At 41.7% G+C, this 26,128-nt stretch overlaps 1 protein-coding gene across 1 annotated transcript in view; it reads right to left on the bottom strand.

The window, feature by feature from the left end:
* Window positions 1-25,739, bottom strand: part of SMARCAL1 (SNF2 related chromatin remodeling annealing helicase 1) — a gene marked incomplete at its 5' end in the record, with an annotated part of 36,771 nt that extends 11,032 nt beyond the window's left edge. Inside the window, 9 exons of the mRNA XM_084265032.1 lie at window positions 2,054-2,194; window positions 11,194-11,259; window positions 13,008-13,163; window positions 15,607-15,757; window positions 16,689-16,869; window positions 20,576-20,626; window positions 21,228-21,464; window positions 24,127-24,177; window positions 24,869-25,739. Coding sequence (XP_084121158.1) covers window positions 2,054-2,194; window positions 11,194-11,259; window positions 13,008-13,163; window positions 15,607-15,757; window positions 16,689-16,869; window positions 20,576-20,626; window positions 21,228-21,464; window positions 24,127-24,177; window positions 24,869-25,739 — 1,905 coding nt within the window. The remainder of the gene's footprint in view (window positions 1-2,053; window positions 2,195-11,193; window positions 11,260-13,007; window positions 13,164-15,606; window positions 15,758-16,688; window positions 16,870-20,575; window positions 20,627-21,227; window positions 21,465-24,126; window positions 24,178-24,868) is intronic.
* Between the last annotated feature and the right edge of the window lie 389 nt (window positions 25,740-26,128).

Genomic DNA, 26,128 nt, shown 5'->3' with positions numbered 1-26,128 from the left:
AACAGCCACATTCTTTCTAGGTTCACTCTATCACTTACTGACATTAACTTCAGCAAAATGTCCCATGTGAGTACTGACAAGACCAGGAATGTTCAACTGTCTAGTAGAGGCGATTCAAACAGGGAAATGAAATTATACTAGAAACCCTGCAGGGGCTTTGAAGGGGAGCTGATACAGATTGTGACCTCCATGCTGGGTTTCACTGTAGGTTGAAAAGGCATTTACAGAGATTGCACTGTTACAACCTGGATCGTGCAAACCAATTTAATTTCTTTTATCCAATTCAACATCTTACCTGAAGTCCATATGCCTTGTAATTGAAGCAACAGCTAGTCATGCAGAACTTTACTCTCAAAGGGTCTATGAAACTCCAAACCTATTTAGACTCACATGCTGCAATTTAACTTCCCTTTTTACTGCAGAAAACCAACAAGATTAAACTGCATCTCTTCATTTCCCTCTAGCAAGCATTCTGGACACTGCTCAGACAGGAATCTTTCAACAAAGATAATGAAGCTCTGCAGAAGATGTGGCCCTCTCCCTCTGTATGATTCCTACTATGGATGGAGAAACAGCAAGTTCATCCTCTGCCAGGAAAGCAGTGCTTTGGTAACATGAATGCTGTCATCTTCCAGAACTCAAGTTCTGGAACTCTGATTCTGTGTGATAAATGGCCTTACTTTAATCAATGGCATCAGCATATGAATACCTGAGCCAATTAGTTGCTCATCTAGCCTGCACATTTGGACATGCACAGAACAGCACTACACTAGCTATGAAAGGAAAAGTGAGCATTCAGATTTAAGAAAAAAGGGACTCAAGAACTTTACACAAAGACTGCAATATGAATCTTTTTGACGGAAACTTGGCATATGTTTTCTACCCCAGAGAAAAGAAAACAAACACAAGAGCCCTACGAATAGCTGTAACTATTTTTATGGCATACAATGGATGGTGTTCAGTTCTGTAAATACTTTGGAGCATCAAAAGGGATATTCCAATCACTCTGATAAGTTATTGCCCAGTCTTAGAGAAAGCAAGGCACAAGAAGTGAAACGGATTACTTGAGAACAAAGCAGAGCAAGCAAATTCATGCACTACAGATCCATGATCACGCTACCAAGCTAGTCTGTACCACATTACCTGCTCGTCCTGGAGGAACTGGAGGACAAGCCAGGTTAGAGGGCTTTTGTTCCAAATCATTAACTCAGGGGAACTTTGGTTCCACCTTTTCTGTCTCTGCAACCAACACAGAAGATGCTAGAGACTCCCTGTACAACAGGCAGCAGCAAGAGCTCTTCTCTTAGCAGCGTGTGCTCTAATACACACAGGAGTCCTAGAGATGGCAAACCCAAGCACAGCTGAGTTGCCTGTATGTTGAGAGCAAAGCAGACACCTGCCTTCATGGTTGCAAATGTTAGGTGCCAGCAAAGTCAAGGTCTTGGGTCTTGCAGTGGTCAGACCCAACAACTCTGCCGAAACCACTGCTGAGCAGCTGGCAGAGATAAGAGAAGTTAATTTATTTTCAAGATATACTGAGTATCATCCATTTCCTGAATTAGAAGAGGGTGGAATACAAAAGTCTTCATTTTTTTTTTACTTACCTGGAGGTATAAAATCCAAAATCCCATGCAACTGAGGCCTTACTTGGTTAAACTCTCACTACAGAGGCCTAGAACTGGTCTTTGGTTGGTGGTTTTGTGTTTTTTTTTTTTCCTTTTAATTAATTAGTCCAAACCCAAACTTTAAAACACTCTGGGGGCAAGTTTTTATTAGCATATGCTCCTTTTCCCTGCTATGGTTTTGGGCTTTTTTTCTTAAAGCTTTTTACTTCCATGGCTTTCAGGACAGATTTTGACAAGAAGCCTTCATACCTCAGGCTCATTACTGCAGCACCTAGAACTTTTCAGGTTGAGAGCTTTCAAATTGTTACTCTGCAGTGAGACTCTCTCAAAGCACATGGAGGGATGGAGCATCCACGTTTTGAAAAAAATAACACAACACAACATGCTGTTTGCATAGTCCAGGCCTGCCACTGCCCCCACTGAAGTACCTTCCTGGCATCACAGTAGCGTAGCCCAAAGGTGTGGAACTGTGGGAAGAAGGCTGGCTGCACAGCCGCGATCTGTGTGTAGAGCTCTGAGGGCCGAGACATGGCAGGGGTTCCAGAAAGCAAGATCACTCTCTTGGCAGCCTGGGAAAGCAAAATAAAGCATTGTTATCCTACAGCTTACAGGAACCTGCTAAAGAATCATCCAGAACCCCAAAATAAAATCCCAGAGACATTGTCCAAGCACCCTAAATGGAAGAGTACTTCACTTTGTACAAACGCCTTCAGCTTTCGCTGCCTAAAGACATTCAAGGACAGCACTTAAAACTTCCAGGAATTAGGACACCTCAGCATTTCATCTGGCATCAGCTGTCACACACCCTCTCAGATACATCCTCTCCTCCAAGATAAATTCCCTTGTAATAAACCTGTCACAGTCAGCCACAGACAGTCTTCCTGGATTGGGACTGGCTGAGATGGAGTTAATTTTACCAGCACTGGGAGCACTGCTGGGGGAACACACCAGTGCTGTGGCAACTGCTGGGCAGGCTGTCCCAGCACCCAGGCTGTCCCTACAGCATTTTCCCCTCACTAGTAGACTGGGGATGGGCAAAATCTTGGAAGGAGACACAACCAGAACAGCTGACCCAAGCTGTCCAAAGGGATATTCCATACCATATGGTGTCAGCTCAGCAATAAAAGCAAAGAGAAAGGAGGAGGAAAGGGAAGGGGGGTAGCATTTGTTATTTGTGACATTTGTCTTCCAGAGCAACCTCTATGTATACTGAAGCCTTGCTTCCTCTGAAGTGGCTGGACATCACCTGCCAATGGGAAGTAGGGAATAAATTTGTTGGTTTTCCTCTGCTTTCACATGCAGCCTTTTGCTTTGTTATACTGCCTTTATCTTGACCCATGATATTTTTTTTCCCCCATCTCATTTTAATTCCCTCCCTGTCATGCTGAGGAGAGGAGTGATGCAGCAGCTTGGTGGGAATCTGGCAACCAGGCAAGGTCAAGCCACCACACTCGTTCACAGAAGTAGAAGAGATCCAAAGAGGTAGAATTTTTTTTTCTGACTTTATTTTTTAATTTTTAAATTCTACTAGCAAGGAGAGAAAGGAGAAGCTGCCTAAAGCAGGACCACAACATCCCCACCTGACAGTCATGGTGAGGCTATGCACAGCTAACTGGATGCTAGATCAAGAGTTAATAAAGATGAATCATGTAAAAGAAATGCAAAACAAGTGTTGTAGGGGAGACAGGGAGGGGATGGGGTGGGAAACCTGTACCTAAACTAGGTACTGCCAGAAAGTGGCAAAAAAAAATTACATTATAGACAGAAAAACCTCCATGATGCATTCCTACCCTCATACCTCCATTATTATCTAATTCTATTATTATAGAAGAGCTACGAATTTCTACTGCTGTAAATTCACATATAGTAGTTAAATTACAAATGCCTTGTAATTTCCTGCATGGTTTAATGCAGGTTCATTAAAATAACAAAGAGATTCTTGAGTGACATCTGTACCAACAGCTCATTCACATTTAAATGAAAAAGAAAATGAAATTCTTTTATCATTTCACTGAGATCTACCAGGCACCCAAATCTATTCAGCTGATTCATCCACTCAACCAACAAAATCTGGTTGAAAAAAGAGTCCGTAGATCAGCTACCGGAAATTAATTTCAGATATCTCTCTAGCAGGTATTTATATATAGGTTGGAATCAAGGTGGGACTTGCCTTCTCCCTCCATCCCTGTTAAACACATCAGAAGGAAATGTCACCACCACCAGGATCCGACAATCCCCATAAGCAAAAGTAGGATATTTATTGAACTAAGCAAGAGGAGAGGTCAAACCTTTGGACATGTCGGAGGGTGAGAGTTCACACAAGACAGAGGTGCCTGTGCTACTCAAAAGAGGGGGCAGTCACAGAGACCAAAGATATAAGATTCCATGAGGAACAAAGTGATAAAGTAGAAATTAGATCAGTTTTTAAAGTTAAGGTAACAGTGGAAGACAACTGAGCAGAACCTAGACAGTATCTGATACTCTGCAGAAGCCTTTGAGGAGTAGCTTGACAGCACCTTGAGAAATCTGCTGAAATGCAAGACAAGCCAGTCCCACATATGACAAGAAACCTCCAAATTTAATTTTTTCCTCCTGGTCAAACAAAGGCCACTGCTAGGGAAAAGACAACATGGAGGTTGTGTGATTTCAGACAACTCATTTTAAATATCTCTGGATGAAGCTAAGAAAAGTTCACTCAAAATAGACCAGGGACATATTAAATGCAATAAACCCAACTCTGTTAAAAGATTTTATGTCATTCTGAAGGCTCCCACTTTTTGGAGTGTGTTCCCCAGGAGTTAAATGAGATGAGGTTGGAAGACTAGTTCCTTAGTAGTCAAATAATTCAGCTCTTTCCCCAGTTCCAACATAGGTATCAAAGGAGAGAATCATGAAGTTAGTTTATTTGAATTCAGTTGTCCAGCTGCTGCTTTGCTGTGTGCAACTTATATCTGAACAGATAAGGTACTTAACCACTGCAAGCACTTACCAAGGACTGTGTTAATTATAGAAGATGTGTCAATCTCAAACAAATGGAGAAGTAAAAACAACAACAAAAACCCCAAAGAACACTACCTCTGTAAGAGCTGTGAAGAACATAAAGAATCTATTTCCAGCAAATTGTGTGTAACATAGGTGGTCTAACTCATTATCCCAAGAGCCTTTTCAGTTTTAAAATCCATGAAAGGAGGAGCCCAAGAAAGAAGAAAAACGATATCCTAAGACAACAAATTTCCAAGTGTTGAAGGCTTACTTAAATTCTGGATGAAAGAAATAGCTTTGATTCACATTTCCTTTTCGAGTGGCAACTCATTTTGAATAGATGCCAATAAAGATTTGCTCCTGCAGAGAAGTCTCTGCTGATCACTGCTTAATTCTTGTTTCCTGCTGAACCTTCTGCGCTGTCAAGAGTGAGAGATTACCCTCTTTCTTCAGAGGTCTGTAAGAATAATACAGAACAGCAGCACAGGAAAGAAGATTGCAGGACCAGCAAGGACTTTCTAACAAAATCAGATTGGTAATCAATTGATACGTATTTCTACATAGGAGAACAAACATTAGCTGCTCATTAGCATTTAGGCATGAAGTTTAATCTTCCCCAGAAGCACTCCTCTCTCACGTGTCCTTGTGACTCTTCTTACAGCTACTTTCTTGTGACATTGCTTAAGGGAACTCTGTGACTTGACTAGCAGAGACCTGTTCTATAGCACTCATTTACTAAGGTAAGACAATTGTGACTGTAGCATTATGCTTGCACACACCATACACCAGCAAGAATTAATTCCACAGCTGTGACAACACTTACAAAAATTGCTTTTGAAAGTCAAATAATGATTTATGAAATGGTAACCCACCATGGCACTTACTTTAAAGGTCAAAACCCAGCACCCAGCTAATTCAAAGAAGAGTAAGTGAGGAGGGGGTGTTATGCCATGAAGAAACAATTAAACATGCAAAGAGCCTTATTAACATACAATAACTATCTCTGTTTTAAATGAATTTCACAGCATGAGCTCTGCCATATGCTAACAGACTGACACACTTTTAAATATGTGTGGCTGATTCTGGCTGTACACTTGTGTCCCCAGTTTTTGCTTACTCTGTCATTTTGAGCTGCTCAGTGTAAGAAGACCTTATCTTGTGAAATGAAAAATCTGTGAGGCCATAATAGAACAGAGATAATCATAATCACCTGAAAAAATACCAGATTTGATAAAGGAAAATGGTTGCAGCTGTTTTGAGGAGTCTGTTTCTGTACTTGGGTAAGACAGATGAAACCAGTGTAGGACCATCTTACATTTCGTATGATCCTACACTGGTTATTCCAAAAAACATAAATGCCTCTCCCTGTTCTTAAGTGACATCTAGGTAGAGAATGTGTGGCAAATGGCAATGATCAGCTGTGACTGAAGAAAATTATACTACCTCCCTGCTTTGAGAAGGAAGGGAAATGGAAGGTAAGAACAGATCTAAAGATACAGCCTTGAGGGCCCACAGCTTCTCCAGTTTCAAGATGAAGTTTCTTCTCTAAGCAGGTGACAATAAACAAAGGCTTATTTATCCAATCCATATGGATCTTTAATGCTTGAAGACAGCTGCTATTTATTTCCTATTGGAAAAGGAGATTTTTGTGTTCTTTTCTGACCCTTTACTTTCAACATTGACCTATTTCCCTTCTATTATTTTTAAGTATTCCTTTAGTAAAACAAGCAGCAAGTATTAGATTCCATCCACACAGTGTACTTGGACTTTCATAATGGAAACAAAGACCTTTAACCCTGCAAACATCAGGATGTGCATCTTACCATTAACCTGAACAGCAGCTCAGTAGAAACAATCACATTAGTAATATTACCCAAATGTTGTGGACAAAGCCCATAGAGAACAAAACAAGAATAAGACCATTTTATGCCACTGGAATCTTTGATTAGATATAACTTGTTGTTTCCCAGTTTCTAACCCAGTTTCTTCACTAAACACTTACTGTCATGCTTCCAAAAAAAGAAAAAAATCATCCATGTTCCATTGGGACTCTTCCCAGTGTCCTGGTTTTGGTTGGGATAAAGTTACTTTTCTTCCTAGCAGCTGGTATAAGGCTGTGTTTGGATTTAGGAGAAGAATAATGTTGATAAACTACTGTAGTTGTTGCTAAGTCAAGTCTCATAGTGGCCTGTCAATGAGAAGTGTGGGGACAACCAAAAAGCTGGAAGGGGACACAGCTGGGACAGCTGACCCAGACTGGCCAAAGGGATTTTCCATACCGTAGGACATCAAGCTCTGTACATAACTGGGGAGCTGGCGTGGCTCAGGAACTAGCTGAGCATTGGCTCCAGGTAGTGAGGAACTGTGCTGTGCATCACTTGTTTTGTGTATTATTTTCTGCCCTATTAAACCAACTTTATTTCAATCCACAAGTTTTAACTTTTCTTTCTGAATCACTCCCCCATCCCACTGGTGGGAGGAGAGAGTAAACAACTGTGTGGTTGTTTTAGCTGCCTGCCAGGTTAAACCACAACACCAAGCTTCCACTGCCTTGAGACAACTCCATGTAATTACAGAATAACAAAGATCATGCAGCACTTCGGCTGGTCTAAGGATGTAGAATCCTTTTCACTCCTGTCCCCAAGAGATGCTATCACAGATCAATGAAAAAAACCTGACATGTTTTTCTTCATCAACACCCCTGGGGTTTTGCTATTTTATGGATACTGGTGGCATGTATACTCCCTCTCCTATGTTCATGTCTCTGGGCCAGTTTAATCTTGGAAGAAAAAACCAAAATGCTTACAAAAGTAGTAACACTATGACACTTTTTTGCCTCTGAAGGGAAAAACGAGTATTGTCATTACCCCAGGAGAACTTAATCTCAGTCATGAGACTAACGAAAACAGCAAGGTGACAAGTATTACCAATTGCCATAGTTCTGGATGAGGGGAAGGGACAAGCCAGGCCTGCATTGGTGGCTCAACCAAAGCCCAACAGTATGAAGCTATTGTCATTTTGATGTGTGTGGAAACAAGACAGCAGGGCCACTCTGAACACAAGAGCTTCTAGCTCCCTTGCATGCCATAAGAGATGCTGAAGTGGGGACTGATCTCACACAGCTGCTGGCACAGACTGGCCAGCGTGAAAGTTGGCTGAGCTTGAAAGCAGGATTTTTGCCACATGACTGTTTTCTACTACGGCTTTCAATCCATCCTCCTCCACAGTACTGCAGGGATGCATGCAGACTGTGTACAAACTCTGCCACCTGGTTCCACGTAGGTGGATGAAGCATTCTCCCCCATGTACAAGTCTGCACACCCACGTTTGCACATCCACTGGAAATGTGAAGGGAGTAAGAAATATCAACATTTTGCTGCTACTACTTCAGCTCAGCCTGTTTTACTGTTTGTGTAATTCTAAGTTTCTCTAAAAGTACTGTCCAATAACAATAAGCTGGGTACAACATGTCTACATAATTACTCTAAACTAATGACAGGTAGCAAGCGTGGTCATTACTCACACCCAGACATGGAAGCACAATGAAAGTCTTTCTGGTCATACTTCCTACTGTCTCAAGCAGAACTTTCCTAAATCTGTCAGAACAGCAGCTAAGTCTGTCATAAAATATACTGAATAATACACACACCAAATATTGCACATGCAGAGGTTGTTTAGGGTTTTTTGTCAATACTGAAGATATCTGAAAGTTCCCACTTGCCCAACGTAGGCCACATGTTTAATGGTTTTGCTTGACAATTCTAAACCACACTTGCTCTGTGATATGTACAAGGGAGCAGGAAAAGAATTATTACTGAGTGGCTAAAAATCCAACTTCATTTTAAAAACTGGTCAATGTCAAATATTAAAATGAAAATGAGGCTTTAAATGCTGTAACCACAAGTTAAATATTTCAGAGGTGGATATTCAGCTTGAGTGTCTAACAAGGCAGATTTGAAATTAATATCCAAGGTAAGTCATCTTTTTATGAATTTATTGATTTAATCTGATTGTTGTGCAATTCTGTCTAAACACTTGCAGTAATTTTAAAATTTTACTTATTTTTTAAATGGAGAAGTGGCAGGAGCAGATTCTAAAATAAAAAGAAGCCATTTAGTATGGACAGAAGTGACAGAAACATTTCAGGCTCAGAAACATTCTAACTTCCATCTGTCCAGTGACATTAAGGACTCATAAATCTTGGTAGCATGTAAGGACCAAGGATTGCATTTCTCAAGTGTGTGGTTTGGGGTTTTTTTTTGTCCCCAAAATTCTGTTTAAGGCTACGCTGTCACACTTCAGGATGTTGGGAACCTCAGAAATATAAGCAACTATGGCACTTTCAGAAAATTTAAAGTAGTACAGTGTTAACCACAGCTTAGAAGGTAGACAAGGCATGAGTTAGCTCCAGGGGCTCTGGTTATGGCACTGGCATGGGATCACATGGTCAGGACTGAAGTGGTAGAAGCAGTGGGCTTGCCTATAGGCACAGCTTGTTTTGGTCTCTTCTAACAGCCCCAGTACTGCTCTAATTCAACAAAGGTGCTGAAAGATCTAGAGCTCAAGCCTTATGAAGAGCAGCTGAGGGAGCTGGGATTGTTTAGCCAGCAGACAAGGAGGCAGAGGGGAGACCTTATCACTGCCTACAGCTACCTGAGAGGAGGTTTGTAGCTGGGGGGGAGGGTTTGGTCTCTTCTCCCAAGTTTCAAGTGATCAGACAAGAATGAATGAAATCAAATTGCACCAGAGGAAGTTTAAATTGGATATTGGAGAAAGCTTCTTCATCTAAATGTTTATCAATCACTGGAACAGGCTGCCCAGGGAAGTGGTTAAGTCACCATCTGTGGGGGTATTTAAAAGAAATGTAGATGTGTGTTTAGGGGCACGGGTTAGTGGTGGACTTGGCAGTGCTACGTTAATGGTTGGACTTGATATAAAGTCTAGTTATATATATAACAACTATATATAGTATAGCTGTGAAATCCAGTATTCAAGTGATGAAAACTACTCACATTTTGGCAGTACTTTCAAATATGAAAGCATTGCTGTGATGTGCCAGTAGTGAACACAGCTTCACTCACTAGTTGAAGACAAAGCTGCCAATGGGGCTTGTTTGAGAGCAAAACCCCTGTGCTGGAAAGTGAGGAGGGCAGAAGTGTGGCTGCTACAGCAAATGCTCCAGAAGTTAGAGATGAGCACAAGAGTAAAATTTACCTGAAATGTTACATGAAACATCTGGTATTGTGCACTTTTTGCAGGTGAAAGAATGCATGATATGAACATGAGCTCTTAACTGCATTTCAGTCTTCTGAAAGCATTTCAGAAGCACCAGTTCTCAATTCTCTAAGACCAGTGATGTGACAGCATAAAACTGTAAATTCTTAGGAAGTTCATACAGGCAATTAACCTCTGCTTAACAGCTACCATCTTTCACTCTCATATCTTGTAGCTGGCAAATAATTTTGATAAGCTGATCCTGACAAAGCCCCAAGGAAAGGATGACAATGCTTCTCGAGCATTTTACAATGAAGTAAATGTTATTTTCCACCATTTTCAGCCATATGCCCTACTTGTACTTCAAACCGCTCACAAAATTGGGCCTCCTACTTAGTTTCCAAACATTAAAAGTCTGAAGTGATTTAAAAGCCAAGAGAAAACAAAACTCGGGCCTTTAAGGAAAACAATGAAGTTATTCAAGGACAATCGCCTTCCACCTGCTGTAAGGTTCTTGCATATAAAAGTCTGAATCACAGATTGAATCTCCTCTTTACACAGACTCACTGAGAATTGCTGACAAGGAGCTGCATTTACCTTGTTCTCATGTACACTCCACAGTGTCTAGAAACTACTCATAATTTTAGTTTGCTAGAGGCTACCAGGGAGAATTTGTCTTCAATCCCAGGACAATAGGCAGCCATTAAAATTTACATTACTCCTGCTGTCACATACTTGACTATTGCCTCCCTTCTGCAGGCAACTTGCCTTGCTAACCTCACGTTTGGCCATTTCCTACTCATTCTGCACCTTTAACCAGGAGCACCCTTGAGCCCCAGCCACAGAAATACCCTGGAAGCTTCAATAACAGGGCAGAACCCATCCAAAGCCAGGGAAGGGACGCAGACAATGTCGTTTTGATACATGACAGTGATTTGTATGCCAAGAAGTAACTGATAATCATTATTTCCATCAAACAAGTTACACTGACATTACTGTATGCTTTCTACTCCCCCTGAATACATTCAGTAGGTAGATCATAGAATCACTTAGGTTGGAAGAGACCTTTAAGATGGAGTCCAACCACAGGTACTGACATTCCCTTTTTCTCATCATCATAAAACGATCAGTGGCAGTACCACAATTAGCTCAAGGAAGCTTACAAAGTTCTGCTAGGTCTTACCATCTAATATTGTATGGAAACAAGTGGCTAAGTCAAGACAAATTTTGTTCTTGGATCTACAATGTTACCTGGATTTCCCCTCGCCCAACAGCAGAATTGAGCTGCTGGCCCCTAAACCTGGTATGTCAAGCAACACTGCTTTGGGAGTCTGACCTTAGCTGCTGGAGGTTTGGCACCCATCAAACGTACCTTGAGTAGAGGCATGGCAGCTTGGCATCGTGCAGTTTTCATGTTCTTTAGGAAATGAGATTCATCCTGAAACAAAACAAGCATGGAAGTGAAGGCAGTTCTGATCCATAGTCCAACTGCAGGTTACAGAACAAATTCCTAATATTCTCAGCTATCTAATATTACAAGCCTAGAATCCCAGAGGATGTTTCAAGCACTGAGATAGTCACATCAAACTCTAGATGAAAACACAGCATGGAGAGTAGCAGGCTTCCTACATTCAAACCCACAGCTGCAAGCAAATGGAACAGAAATCAAGCCTTAAAGCCATGAATTTCAAGTGACCGCAAACACGTGAGCAGAGGGAGCTGGAGAGGGAAGGAGAAATAGGAACATTATTTCCACCACTGATACTCATTTGCCCCTATGTGTCCTTTAAATGCAGCAAACATAGGAGGCCTATACAGTGCCACTTCCCTAAATAAGGGGTTAATGAAAACAATAAGGAAAAAAAAAGAAATCTAATTAGGATCCAACTGTTCTGCTGATAGGGCTCACCGGGTGGATAATAGACTCCTACCTGAGACATCACCCTCAAACAGGCTTCATTGCTACTGCCGTAGCCAGGCAGAACTCAGACGCAAAAAGTAATCGGCACCCTCCAAAGGTACATTCTCATGTCTCCACGTGTGGATGAGCAAGCAACCATGCATGCAAAGACAATACAACTGTTGAGCCTCTCAGACACAGCCTTCCTTCTCCCTCCTGATTAACAAATAAGCTACATTAATGTTCCCAGACATCAAAAGAAGATTGGAAGAAAAAGCAGGGAGGCTCAGCACTCTGTAGGGCTACTTTCACCTGTAAAAGCATATACAGGGTTCAAATTTGAGCATATCAACACGCACAGGGAACACCTGCAAGTTCAGGGCTGGTAAAAGATTCCAGGGCAGTAGCCCTAGAGCCCAAGTCTCTTTACCCCAAGCACCAGCATGTAGAAGTAACAATCTGCATTTCCAGCCTAACAGAATGTCTTGTTACAGGGGGGCAGGGGTTAAAAAAACCAAACTAAAATAACAAAACCAAATCAGTTCCCACATGAGTAGTTTGGTATCTGCAGAACCCCATCTATTCCCACATTCTTATCTGATGCTGAGAAACAAAAGGATTATTATGTTCCAATTGTCATTATCTTAGGGACAGATGCATATGTATGCTGACAACTAGACTGAAAATATCAAACACTCACAGTAAGCTACATAGACACTTCTGGTCTCTACCGATCCAAGCTGGATCTGAAACACTAAATGGTTTGAATTTTTAGTAACTGGAATCTAGAAAAATGCCTTTTAACACAAGTAATTTAGGAAAGAAATGATACAAGTGATTAAAGAAGGCTTAACAAAGATTGTCAGTGGAACACAAGGAGAGAAACATTTTTTGATGCTCAACCTCTCAACATCAAGCATGTGGGTAATCTGGTTTACTGGATAAACACTAACCCAAATCTTAAAGAGATACAACTCCAAGACTAGTACTGACACGTTAAACACCTTGCTCTCCAGCGGAGGACATGCCCAACCACAGCGAAATCAGAGGCACCACAACCAGCATAAGAGAAAGCGCAGCCTAAAGAATCAAAAAGGAGTCAAACTCTACTATTTATCTCAAAAGGTTTCACAGAAACTTCCTGCTTCTACTCGTGAAGCTATGATCACAGCCACAACTACAACATAGTTTCAGTTCTAAGGGAGCCCCACTTCACACTTCTCTGCTGTACAACTGCCCCACTGGCAGCATACAATTGTCTTCAAAAATTTTAGTGTACCACTTACAATAATAACGACTTGGAAAGTGCTCTTAAGTTGCTTGCCCATCTTGCTGAGGAGGTCAAAGCTGATGATGTTGATCAAGCTTGTTAGGCTGTCCTTGCCAGTCACTATGACATTGGTGCTACCTGGACTCAAGGATGGAAGCCACCTGTGAAACGCCTGGAGGAAGAAAGTGGTTAATTGCATTCTGGTGCTTATGTCCTTTGTAATGACCCAAAGCACTTCTCAGAGCATCTCATGAATGCTTAGAATATGGAGTCACCCCACCCACCACCAGACACCAGCTGAGAGGTAAGGGTAAGCAGTCTTCCCAAGGCAACAGACCTAGTAATGGAAAGAACACAAGTAGAACTCAGAGCTGTTCTTGCTTCTTACAAGAGAAAAATAAAAGCAATTTTATCTGCAGTAGAAAGGTGCATAACCTCCCAACAACTTTTATTTGCTATGCTCAGAGCCACAAAATACAGCGACCACTACTGACAGGGAAATTTAGTTTTCCCACTCATCAGGAAACCTCAGGCTGTGAAACACAGACTTCTAAGCAGGAAATATCTCTGGCTATAGCAATGTTTACTCTGTAGTGAGGATGAAGTACAAATCATACCAATAAACAAAAAAAACCTCTTCCACTACCTCCCCTTCTTTAAAAGTCTACCAAAAAAACCCCAACAACCACAAACAAAATTAAAAGATCAAGTTGACAACACACCAGCTGCTCTATGACAGCAGCTGAAATACATGTGGTGATAGTCATTCAAATCAACCTCTTGAAATGCTCCACACACCAGAGCAAGAGATCCTCCCCCGAACCCATCTGTTAGCTACTGAGCACCCACCACTTCCCTTGTAATTGTGTCCCCAGTGATACCAACCTCTCTGCAACACTTGAGCTCTGCTGATGTTGCTCTGCAGGGAACTGGCTAGGGCTTTAGCAACAGGATCTGATCCTCACAGAAAAGCATCCAAGGAGCAGCAATGAGAAATGGCACCTCTGTCTCTAGGCCCTTCACTTGTGTAAATTCCCCAAGTGCCATTTCTCTCTTCTCTGTTCAGCAACCACATGCACCAGCCCAAGGAGTTAAATGCAAGCATCTGATCTCTTAGTATGGGAGAAACCAGCAGTTAGCTATCCTTCACCATTCATGGTGAGCACCATAACCAAAATGGGCCAACATGCAGGCAAGGTTAGATCCAACCACAAAATGTGTGGCTGACACTCAGCCAAAACTTACACAAAGGTAGCAGTAGTGGAAACACATCTGTGCAACAATGAACTGAAGATTACAGACCACAATAAATTTTCTCCTTCCACTTTCTGTGATGTGTTGGGTTTCTTTAGACTCGCATCCTTCACATACCCACAAAGCAACACAGATCATTCTAAAGCAAATATCCTAACAAGGCATCTCCCACAATAGCCTCCTGGGGAATTTGGATTAGGGGAAGAGGAAATCAAGCACTCTAAGAGAAAAAACCCACACCAAACAAAAACCAACCAACCAACAAACAAACAAAAACCACAAGAAAAAAACAAACAAAAAAACCCCCAAGTCATATTGCTTAAATCTTTTGAAGCAGGACACAGGAGTTTAGCTGCAGGTACCCAATACTTCAAGGAAACAAGGCCACAAATTGCTCCCACTAGGTATCCCACAGAAGACAAAGATTCAGGTTAGATGTTGACCCAGAGGTCTACAGGCCTTTGAACTACCAAACCTGATGAGCACCACTCCCTTGTTCAGTAAACATTCTTTCCTCGTCACCAAACTTGTTGCTGCACTACTAGACATGAAAACACAAGCCGAGATGCTCTAACAACCCACTTACAGCACAAAACCAGCAAATCCCAACCAATACACTTCTCACCAATGCAACATTCCAGGGAAAGCTGAACTCCCACTCTCTTCTGCTTGGGCATGAAACTACTGACATAAAACCTCCAGCTTACCTTTTTCTTCCACAGTGAACATTTCACCAGCCTTTGGCAACCCAACAGCCTCAGTGCACAAGCTGTAACAGTGATTTCAGTGATTTGTTTGAAGCTACATCTCCCAACTCTACAAGCTTTCTTGGGCTCCTCATAGCAGACTTAGAGGAGTCAGCAGCAGCACACAGTGGACAGGCCAAAAGACGTATTATGACAGACGTATTATGGGGCCTCTTAAACAGAGCAGAGAAACCCAGCATCTGGGCTTCTATTCCAGCCAAGGACTGGCAAATACTGCTATGAAGAGCTTGAATACAACAGACAATTGCTTCAATGCAACTATTGTCTTTGACACTGATGAGTAAAAACATTCCATGGAGCCAGCTGACTTGCAGTAACAAAGTTAACAGAGGGTCAGATGAGTTATTTTCTCTAGATCTCCCTCCTTCCAACACATCAGCTGGACCACGAGAATTAAAACAGCCAATAAAATAGGCATACATCAACTCAATGCCAAGGCATTTCCCCCCTCAAGTTTCTAAATGAGTGTAAGTTTTACTTTCATCCCCTTAACATACATATTTTTAGAATTTTTAACTTGTACAGAGCACAACACAGCACAAGCATCACACATGCCCTCTCCTGGCCACCTGCCCAGGCTCAAGCTCACAGTACCTCTGCCCAGGTAAACCTCACGGAAGAAGGAGTCACCACCAGCAAGGGCCATTCCTCTCGGTAGTAGGCAGCGATGCAGATGGCCTGGATGGTCTTGCCCAAGCCCATGTCATCGGCAAGAAGTAAACGTCCATCTCTTAAAATGGCAAAACTGGGGAAAACAGGGTGGGGGGAAATAGGTAAGAGTCAAGAAATGGGTTATGATCTTTCCTGACAGCCAAGATGAGCACTAATAATCACCAAGCCTATATGTGGGTGACCTGGAAATGATCTGGGTTCTTCAGTAAAACTAGATCTCTTCCCTTAGTCTTAACACAAGTGAGAAACTCTCACAATTCTCTCAAAGCTTGGAAGCTCCTGAACAGAGTGGTTCAGCCCGGTCCCTAAGGACTTTGATTTCATATGAGGAATAGTCTCAAGACCTCACAATTATTTAAAGCACATTCTTTCCATATTATTCACATCATGTGCCAGAGTTCATCCTGGCTGACCTAAGAAATTATTATTAAAAATAATGTCACTAACACCAGTTAGTACACTTTCCTGGATTACATCTGGAAGTCAACAACTAATGACCATATACAATGAGGACAGTGACATTTAAAAGTTTATCTCTACATAGAGTTAGTCACGGGTCCCACTACCTGGCACTTTTCCATGTGTAGTTAGTATTTAAAAAACAACATCAAGAGAGATGCACTTGGGGAAAAAAAAAAAAAAGATGACCTTAGAAAATAAAAAATCATCTGACAATTAGACACAAACTGAATCACAAGAGGGAGATCAGATGCATCATTCGAATAATTTTGAGACTAGCAAAAAGCTACTTTCCTCCTGACTCATGATGAAGAATTCCAGCTAGAAGCAGAATAGATGTGTCACTCAAAAAATCCACAAAATACCCAAACCCACCAAACCATACCATACCAAACAACCAAGAGCCCAGACTGCCAGAATGTAACAGCCCAAGATTCAGCAGAAATGTGGAGCTCTCCATGGAAGACAATACATCCAGGGCACCAATATCAAGTACAAATTCCTAGGCAAGGAATAGCTTTTAACACCATGCAAAAAGGACATACTTCACACCTTCCCGTTGAAAGGGCATGAGGCTCATCACAATTTTGGAGTCCACTACTGAAAGGTCAGCATCAGGAATGTCTGTCTGTGATGTAGATCTCTCTATCTGAGCAGCAAAGGTGTGTATTACCGCTTCAGGCAGAGGCTCCACTTCTACTGACACGAGGCTCTGTAATATTTTCACTGCAAAGAACAGAGCAGTTTATCATCAGAAGGGACAACATACACAAAACTTACATTATGGATGTCAGGGCATAACCCTCAACCTGTAAACAGTATTACTTCTATCCTGAAAACACTCAACATAGTACTACATCCTGCACGGGTGTTGGCCTGGCCTCTTCTCTGAAGTCTATTTCAGAAACACAGGATGAATCACATCTCCTCCCCTTGTATTTAGACTTGGTTATAAAAAAACTGAAAGTCTGATGCCATCATTCAGAGATGATTGCTACTAATACAGCCGGAGCTGGATTATTCACACTGAGGGCAGCTTAGGGCACACTAACTCAGAAATAAAAGTATGGATTTGAACCCAAGAGCTCCTGAAGCCTAGAAGGCAGGGGCATCTTTATCTTCCATGTAGAATCCCACAGTCAACACCTCTGAGGTCTCCACCATCCCCAAGGAATCATGAGCGACCCAAGACACTGAGACCTAAAGAATATCATACATCTTCAGCTTTGAAAGCTCTCTTCTGTTCCCCAAATTCATACAGGTTTGGCTCTGTCTCCACTTTATCACCCCTCATTGGATAAGAAAACCTCAAGACTCAGAGAAACTGCTCTTGCACGACTATCATTAGCTCCCTGGTAGCCATCCTTCAATGACATGGCAACCAGAAGAACTCCCTGCTCAGCTGTTGCCCACTGCTGTTCCCCTGGACAGGAGGAGCTTGTGGGCCAGAAACAGTCCACAGGCAGCCACATGAGTCCCTCACCACTACTGTTGTTTCACCCATGACTACTTTCAACTTTATCTGCAGCATAAAACCTTTCCAGCTGAAGGGATCCCTAGTCTCCATTATGCAAAGAGCTAGGGGCCTTCATCTTTCCAACCCGTGCATCACAACAAGCAAAGCATTAAGGCTACTCTCCTCCCAGACAATGCTATGCAGTCCCCTCCAGCAGCCTCTCTATAGCATCCCAAAAAGATAAAAGTATTTCTTTTTAATCCAACAGTAAACTTTTATGAAATCAAATACAAGTTTAAAACATGCAATGAGCTGGGACCAGAAAAACATGTTTATAGTCACTCTTTAACCATTGACTGAGAAATAGAAGACACCTCTATGCTAGGAACACAAGTGCATGTACATAGACCCTCTATTGCAGGAAGCAACTTTTTTATTTAGTGATTGGTTTGTATATGAAGTCAGGGAGGCATAAAAAACTCTGTAAAAACAACAGAAATAAGAGCTCACTATACCAGCAGTAATTTTACCCCCAGAATTCAGTTAGGTATTTTTATTTCAGTTATCTCCAAGAGGAAAGCAGTAGGATGGACCCCTGCCATAGGAAGGGGGAAAGCAATTCCAAGAAATATACATATGAAAGGATTTCCATTTGTGGTTGGGCAATGACCAAACTTTATAAACTCTCCAGTTTAATTTATACTTCTTCAATAGCAGGAACTCTCTCCACCCAAAGTACAGCACAAGCTTGTTATTACACTCACAGACTGAGCTATGTGTTAGCATAATTGCTACAATTTGCTCACTGATAATTCTGTTGCTATTGTTCTGTACATGAGCTGGGAGAGTGATTAAGATATATCTGCCACCAGCATGATTCATCCAACAGACATTTTTTACTGAAGTGACCTTTATATAAAGATGACTGAGCAACCAGGCAAAGAGACATTAACCTCTACAAACAGCAAACTATCTCTGTTGGAAATGGCAACCAGCCTTTTAAAATTCTTTTCTTTTTTTTTTTTTATTTTGACGTAGGTAAACGAACAGGCACAAAGCAAATGCTGTTCTTCAGAAAGGCACGTGCTAGAAGCCTCAAATGCCCTCACAAATTACGCCCTGAGAGCACATTCATGTAGGTTTTTTTTTCTGCTTTCCTCAAATCTGTGGGATTCTGAATACTTCATGTGATGTATACAACTGCCAGCCAGCATGGCCAAGAGAGTGACAGACTGGGAGATGATGTGTTTGCTCAGACTGCCTATCACATGCTACAGGATCAGGCCCTTTGCATGTACAAAAGGCCCTTTTAGCAAACTCAGGGCTCATCAGTTCTCACTGAAATCAGGGCCTGTCAACATCCCAATCTGGAGTTTCATAATAGTCTCCACCAAGACACACTCACTTGTTTGCAAGATCTGGCATTCCTACAAGGCCCCACCAAGTGGCTTTCAGCCCTACAACCATTACTAATGTTATTAAGACATGCATCACAAGAGCATGCAGATATTCAATTATTAAATGTGCTTTGGTACCCCTCAGAAGCAGGAGCTCACGCTGGAGAAAAACTACTCTGAGCAACAACATTTCAGCTCTGAAACACTCTGTCACACTTTCTAAGGACGTGTGTGGCACACCTTGCTCATTATCTTTCTGAAGCTTTCCCCAATCAAATTCCACAGCCACATACCCTCAACACAAGGATCGAGGCAGACACAGCAGGCCAACTGGGATGATAAATAATAATTATAATACTTAGGACTTGCATAATGCTATTCATCTCAAAGCACTCTATAAACTTAACTAAACATAAAAAAATAAGCAACAGATGTGTAGGAGCATGCTGCTGAGACTGGATTATTCTGCAAAGTGGCATCCATTTTTAAAAAACAAAACAGAACAAACCACAGTTGTACATTTTGGTTCAGTGAGTCACCCTTTCACCAGCACTACACACATGCATAAAGGCAGGAGTACACCGGTCAAATTCTACAACAAAAGAACACCATGTGCTTAGATTCCACTTGCAAGGGAAGTTTTTTTTTAACAAGCTTTTTTCTTTTAAGCATTCATCAACCAGCATTTCAGTAAAATATGAAATTCATATTCTGATTCAAGAAGGCCTCTGCTTCAAGCAGATCTGCAGGCTTCTGAAGGGAAAGCAGCAGCTCTCCTTGTTTGCCCCAAAATCAAACTCAGCTATGGAAGCAACCCGAATTCTCACCTGCTTCTTACATCAATTAAAAACCTGAGCCATGTGCTGCTTGCAAATCCATTATTACCAGCAGTTATACAAGGCTGAACAAAATCAGCTGGACAGTAGCCAGACTGTAACTCTGGATCAACTGGTTGTTACAGAAACACTCAGTTGACTTGAAAACCCAGTGCTCAGACCCGAAAACCAAAACTTGCTGGATCCTACTTCATTTCACACACCACCACACACACTACTTAATCTGAAGTAAACCAGCCTGATTCTTGTTTGTTTATTAAGCAAGTGTATGAACTGATATACACACAAAAGGGAGCAAACTTGGGTGGCACTGAGGATAAGGGGAACACAGCTAAAAATGTTAAGACAGAGCATGGGTAAGGACAGAAGGGCTTGGCAGCCACTGTGTTGACCTCTTCAAATCTGGCAAGTGGGAACAGTGGAATCCATTCTCCTGTAGCTCCTCAGTTCAAGTAGAGCTGCTGTACATTGTAAGCAATAAAAGTAATTGTGTGTAAAATCACTGCAGAATCTGACAAAACAGATCCAGCCTTCCCATGGGCCCCTAAAGGACTGCCATGAATAACACACATTTATAAAGTTTTGAGTCTGGGAAAACAGTGTAAATGTCTGACAAAACACGAAGACACCTGCTTTGTGGTTCCTTAGCAATTTATCTTCCCAGAGTAAGAAGGCTTAGCCCCAGAAATGAAGTTTTGCCTCCTCAGTAAATATTCCTAGACAGGAAAAACACAACTACTCACTTAGTTTGGGATAGTCCTCCAGCAGAAAATTCCACTTTCTGGTGTTCATATCTGCAACAGTTACAAACACTGATATAAGTCTCTTCTAAAAAAGAATGAATTCTCTGACCTTAAAACCATGCTACCCACCCATACTGGCTGCATTTCAGAACTGCTTCAGAAGAATTCTTACCAATTCCTACCTTGTCCAGCAATCAATTCTCTGTTTGCTTTCATGTTAAGCAGTCTGAAGTATGAGCATGCATCTGTCTGTACGTGATGGTATCACCAGAGCAAGTCAAGGTCAGGCCCCCTAATAAACCACTGTAATGAACCCACTTGCCCAAGAACTTTGGCAATCTTTTTCTCTTCTCTGCAAGGGATGAAGAATGCACGTGAAAATCCCTGTTTGCTAACCAACAAACTCTGACTTCAGTCGGTAACACAATCACTTTCCATTGTATTTCTGTAGCCTACAAACAATGTGCTCAGGACAGCACAGATGAAAATCATTAAGGAAGTTGAGAAGCTCTCAAAATCTTCACCAAAGCATATCCTATCATGCTCTTTCAGACAGATGCACTCTTACAGTCTCACTCCTATGAAGCATTCACAGCACTCCAAGAACAGCCCCAGTAACATCATTAGAAAAAAGCAGAAACAGGGGACTCACCATAATTTCTGGAATCCATCTGTTTGAACACCCCAATCACTTCTGCAGAATATCCAATATCAACCTCGAACCGCAAGCGAGAGATCAGCACACACTTCCCTCTGACAAGGGCTGAGGGCTTCTTCCAGTTCTTACACATCTTCAAGAGGGATTTCACGTTAACCCTGCTGCCAACGAAATGCCAATCTCCTTCCAGTGGTGCCAGAGTTACTGATGAAAGTTGATTTGCTTCTTCCACTGGTGACAAAAACACAAGGTACAGAGAAAAGAATCAGTAACAAAGAACATGGATAAATAACGCACAGGATGCTTTGGGAAGAGAGAGGACAAAGGGATGAGAAAAAACCCACCCTAAGAGGAATGATGATTCCCTGCTTTCACTGACAGGGACGAAGAATAGAGAGTGATGGCCTAGATGATTAGGTTGGTGAGGAAACATGTGGCAGTAGGTGAACAAGGGCCTGTCCAGCACTATCACTTTATCAGTCTCCCTCTCTGTCAGCAATCCCAAAATATGTCTCACTAGCCCAGGGCAAGCAATCTGCAGAATCATATTCAGCAGTAGACTGCACACAGCCACACAGCATTTTCACTTAAAAAGTCGCAGGGACAGGGGCATGGTGATCAATAGCATGTGCCTGAAAAGATGGGAAGGTGCTTCTGCAAACAGCAAAGGAGAAGGATCTAAAAATAACTGCCTCCTGCTTCATGTCAATGTCTGATATGTAATCTCATCTAGGATGAATGCCATGCATTCACAATAATGTAGGAAGGATATCAGGAAAGATCTAGTCCAAACCCCTAAATCTCCTTTGTTATAATTTAAGTCCATCACCCTTTATTGTGCTGTGTCTTACAGTTAGACTTGTACTTCCCCCCCAGCCATCTGCACTCCTATCTTACTAATCACTAACAACCACCTCTGTCATGATGCCAGGGCATGGGGAGAAAAGGGAGCAACATTTTACAGCTGTTAGCCTGAGACCACAGCTATCCACAGTAATAAACGTTCCACTACTCCCTGTGTCTCTCTGCCAATCTATACCCATATGTTGTCTTTACTACTATGGCTGAACTGTGGTGGGTAAGGAAGAAGAACCATTTTTTCTTGATTTATTACAGCACGAAAACAGCAACGTTCATCCTCAAGTCTCCAGCTCACGGGTACTACAACAACACAGGTTCATAAACACTTCCAAAGTCCATGAGACTCAAGAGCAGGGGACCAGTAAACACATTCTGCCTCTGTGTATCTGTAGACAGAGGCAACCTCCCCTATCCAGTAGCTGTTCAGAGTAAATTCAAGTGAACCCAGTCCTTTGAGTGCTGAGCAGCACATCATGATCCTCCACTCTGCTTCTTTTCAAACAGTTCAGCTCACTGATAGGCAACAAAAGCATACAAAATTGAAGGTTAGTGGTTAAGATTTGGAAATGGAAGAAAAGGGAGAAAAAGAGAAGGAAGTTCAGACACTTTCTTCCTAACCAGTTAATAAACCAACCACTTGGATTTCATCCAACTTGAAAATAAGCAACTTCCAGAATAAACACAGCACTTGGGGTTTCTACTCCAAATAAAAGGTTTAACAGCATCAAGTGAAAGTAACTTTTAAGGCAGAGGAACAGGAAACCACCAACTTTGACTTTCTCCCCTTAATGCACAATGCAAAAAAATTTGATTCAACTGTTTTAGCATTGCATAGTTAGATCTCACCTCTACAACTAATATGGAAAAGAATTGGGAAAAAAACCCACCATATTTTACTTTAACATGTGTTTCTAGGCTTCAGTGAGTATTTCATTTGTCGTACAGAGAAACAAATGTACTACAGGACAACATCGTTCAGAAGAAAAAAAATAACAGTGGAAATTTCAAAAATACTTGGGTTTTTACACTTACAATACCTCAAACCAAAGCCCTTTTAAGCCAGTTCACTTTTCTCAGGGTAATATTTCCCCCCAATATCACCCAGTGTTGATCACATATTGTCTTCACTTGTCAACAGGAACTTTTCACTGAGAACTCATATTTGATAGCTTTAGGGAATAAAAGCCTGATTTCTAGAAACACATCCTCTTCATTTGCAAGCTCCTTGGTGCAGAGACTCTGCTCTCATCTGTACTTGATACACTTCAAACAAACCAGCAGCATTTAAATTATAAATGTGTGGCAGCCCACATGGGAAGCTAAAATACCAGCACTCAACTGTGGGTTTTTTGAAGTGCTCAACACAGGCCTAATTCTGTTCCCACTGAAATCAATAGTGATTTATTGCTCGCTTCAATACAATGTGCTTTTGAAAAGCTCACCTGAAATGTTTGCCTCTATCATCTCTCAATCTTTCCAGAACACACACACACACAAAAAAGTAAAAACCATCCTTGTAGCAACAACAAAAAAAGGCAAAATAATTTTCAGTCACTCTCAAAACACTAGAGGATTCCCCTTTTTCCTTTTACAACACCCAAAATTAATAGCAACAAGTAAGAACAAAAACAAAAGCTCAGTTTAAGAAGAAAATACATGAACAGACCTAGAAATGAAGCGTTAGCCAGTGGAACACACTCAGCTCTCAATACAGATTCATAGGGAACACCTGCACAGCAGATATTTTCCCTATGATCGGTCTTAGTGGATGCTGAAAAATTCAACAGTGGCAGGAAAAAAATCAAGCCTATGCTTGTCATTTAGATTACATGAAAAATTAAGTTATTTCTAATCAACTACAAAGTGTCAGAAAAGCATAATGTGCTAGATGTCCAAAAGACAGGTGTTAAGTTTGTGTAGCTCTGCTTTTATTACTCTAGACAATAACAAAGCTAAATAAGAATTACGGAAAGCAGAGTAAAGTGGTCAAGACTTGGATCCTTCTTTATCATTCAGCAGCCCATTCACTTACTCAAACTGCTGTAATCTTCCAGGCTGAAATTCCATTTTTTCGTAGCAGGATCTGAAGCAGGAGAGAATACAAACCATTTAGGGTAGAAAAAAGGTGGTGCTGTGAAACTTTCACACAAGGCAAGTGAGAATTCGTTCTACTCATGCAAACTTCTCAACACACATCTGAAGCAGTATGCCCAGGCTTATAGCTACACGACACCGAAACAGCTATAGGGCACATCAATGCTAAGATAGGAAGAATGCAGCAGCCACTCACAGGAAGCAGCAACACATGGTGGGAAATAAAAGTAGAATATAATAAATAAAGGCAGGGACAAAAGATCAGAAGCAAGCCAAAAGGTGGAGACTCCACTGCTACCAGTAGCCCAGTGAACAGAATCGGCTCATCAGCTCTGAACTGCTGCTGAAGTGACCCATTTTTCCACACCAATTTATGAATAGCTTCTCTTCCTTCACTCCCAAAACAACTCTGACCAGCTGCTATCTCTAAACTTCTTAGAGCACTGTTCATAAAGCAGGGCTTCTGATTTCATGGCTAAATCCAAGCTCAAGGTATTTATGCCCAGAATTTATTTCCAATTTCAGCTGGCTTTACTTTTTTCCATTTCCCCATTGATACCATATATCCCACCCCAGCAATAGCTGCACTCCTAAGAGCATATAGCAACTACTGTTCCAGCAGTCACTGGAACTTCAATTCAATGTAAAACAGAGATAAAACAGCAACAATCAATTCTTACCGTAGCTTTTGCTTGGTATCTTCTTAAACACAGCAATAAGATCAGCATTGTACCCTGTTTCAACCTGGAATCGGTCTTCCCCATATTTCACACATTTTCCTTTTGTAACGTTACTTGCTTTCTTGCAAGAGGCAGCTTCAGAGGTAGAGCCTGCACCAGCAGAGGTGGTCAGCTTCTGCATCACACCACTGGCCTGAGAGGCACCACCTCCCCCCTCTCTTTCTGCTGCTCTGCTAGTCTTTATCTGCATTTCTGAATCGTTCAGGGTAGCACTGCTTGGCGGTGAAACATATTTTATGGTAGATTTGTTCTGACTTTGTAAATCTTTAGTGCCATCAGGTTGCCTGTTATCAATTAATCTAGGACAAGATGGTTCTGTGGGGTTTTTGAAAGCTGGGTAGCATTTGGGCTGCTGGAATGTACCAAGATTAATTAAAGCTTGCTGTCCGTGTTCCTGACCACCACCATCGACGTAATGTTTATGTGAATAACTCAGAGAATTTGGGATTGTTGTAGGGAACTGCTTAGTGCCACTAGCTTGTTCTGAGTCCTCTGAACAATTCTTTTGTTGCTCTCCATGCGAGCCAGCCATCTGTTGGTTTGCAGTGTAATGATTATAATTTTTCTGAAGATAGCTCTTCTGCTCCACAGGACTGTTTGGATTCTGTTGGTGCTGGCTAATGAACCTGACATGATTGTTTTCTTGCTTCAAGTTTTCCCGATTGCCTGGACTCTGTTCTTTCACCTGAGGCCCAGCAAGCCCCACCTGCCCAACTCTCTGGGCTGCTAGCCTCTCTGCTCTCCTAGCCAAAGCCTTCTGGCGGTTCTCTTCAATTCTTCTCTTTTGTTCCTCTGTAAGGCCTGATGACATCTTCAACAATTCAAACAATAAATCTGAATCAAATCTGCATTGGGAATTAATCACAGAGACACCTGCTTCTTCACAGGAACAAAAGCCAGTCTACACAAAAACACACACACACAAAAGCAAAAACAGACAGGAAGTTTCAACTTTGGTCCCATCCCCCTCCAGTGCTTATTGTATTGAAAACTCTGCATTATTAGTGACTTGAGTATTACTGTAACTGATCCCACACAAAAATCTAGTAGTACAGCAAAGCTGTCAGAACTATGCTGAGCAACTATCAGTAAGTAAATGCTGACCACTGCTGGGGCTTTGCATTCCAGTGCCACATAGATATAGCATATGGAAAAAAGAGAAACTCCATTCCACTACAGTTTTGAGTTCTCTTCTCTGGA

Source organism: Gallinula chloropus (assembly GCF_964237585.1).
Source record: "Gallinula chloropus genome assembly, chromosome: 5".
Lineage (NCBI taxonomy): Eukaryota > Metazoa > Chordata > Aves > Gruiformes > Rallidae > Gallinula > Gallinula chloropus.
The sequence above is the reverse complement of the archived record's forward strand: the minus strand, read 5'-3'. Positions and strand labels throughout refer to the sequence as shown.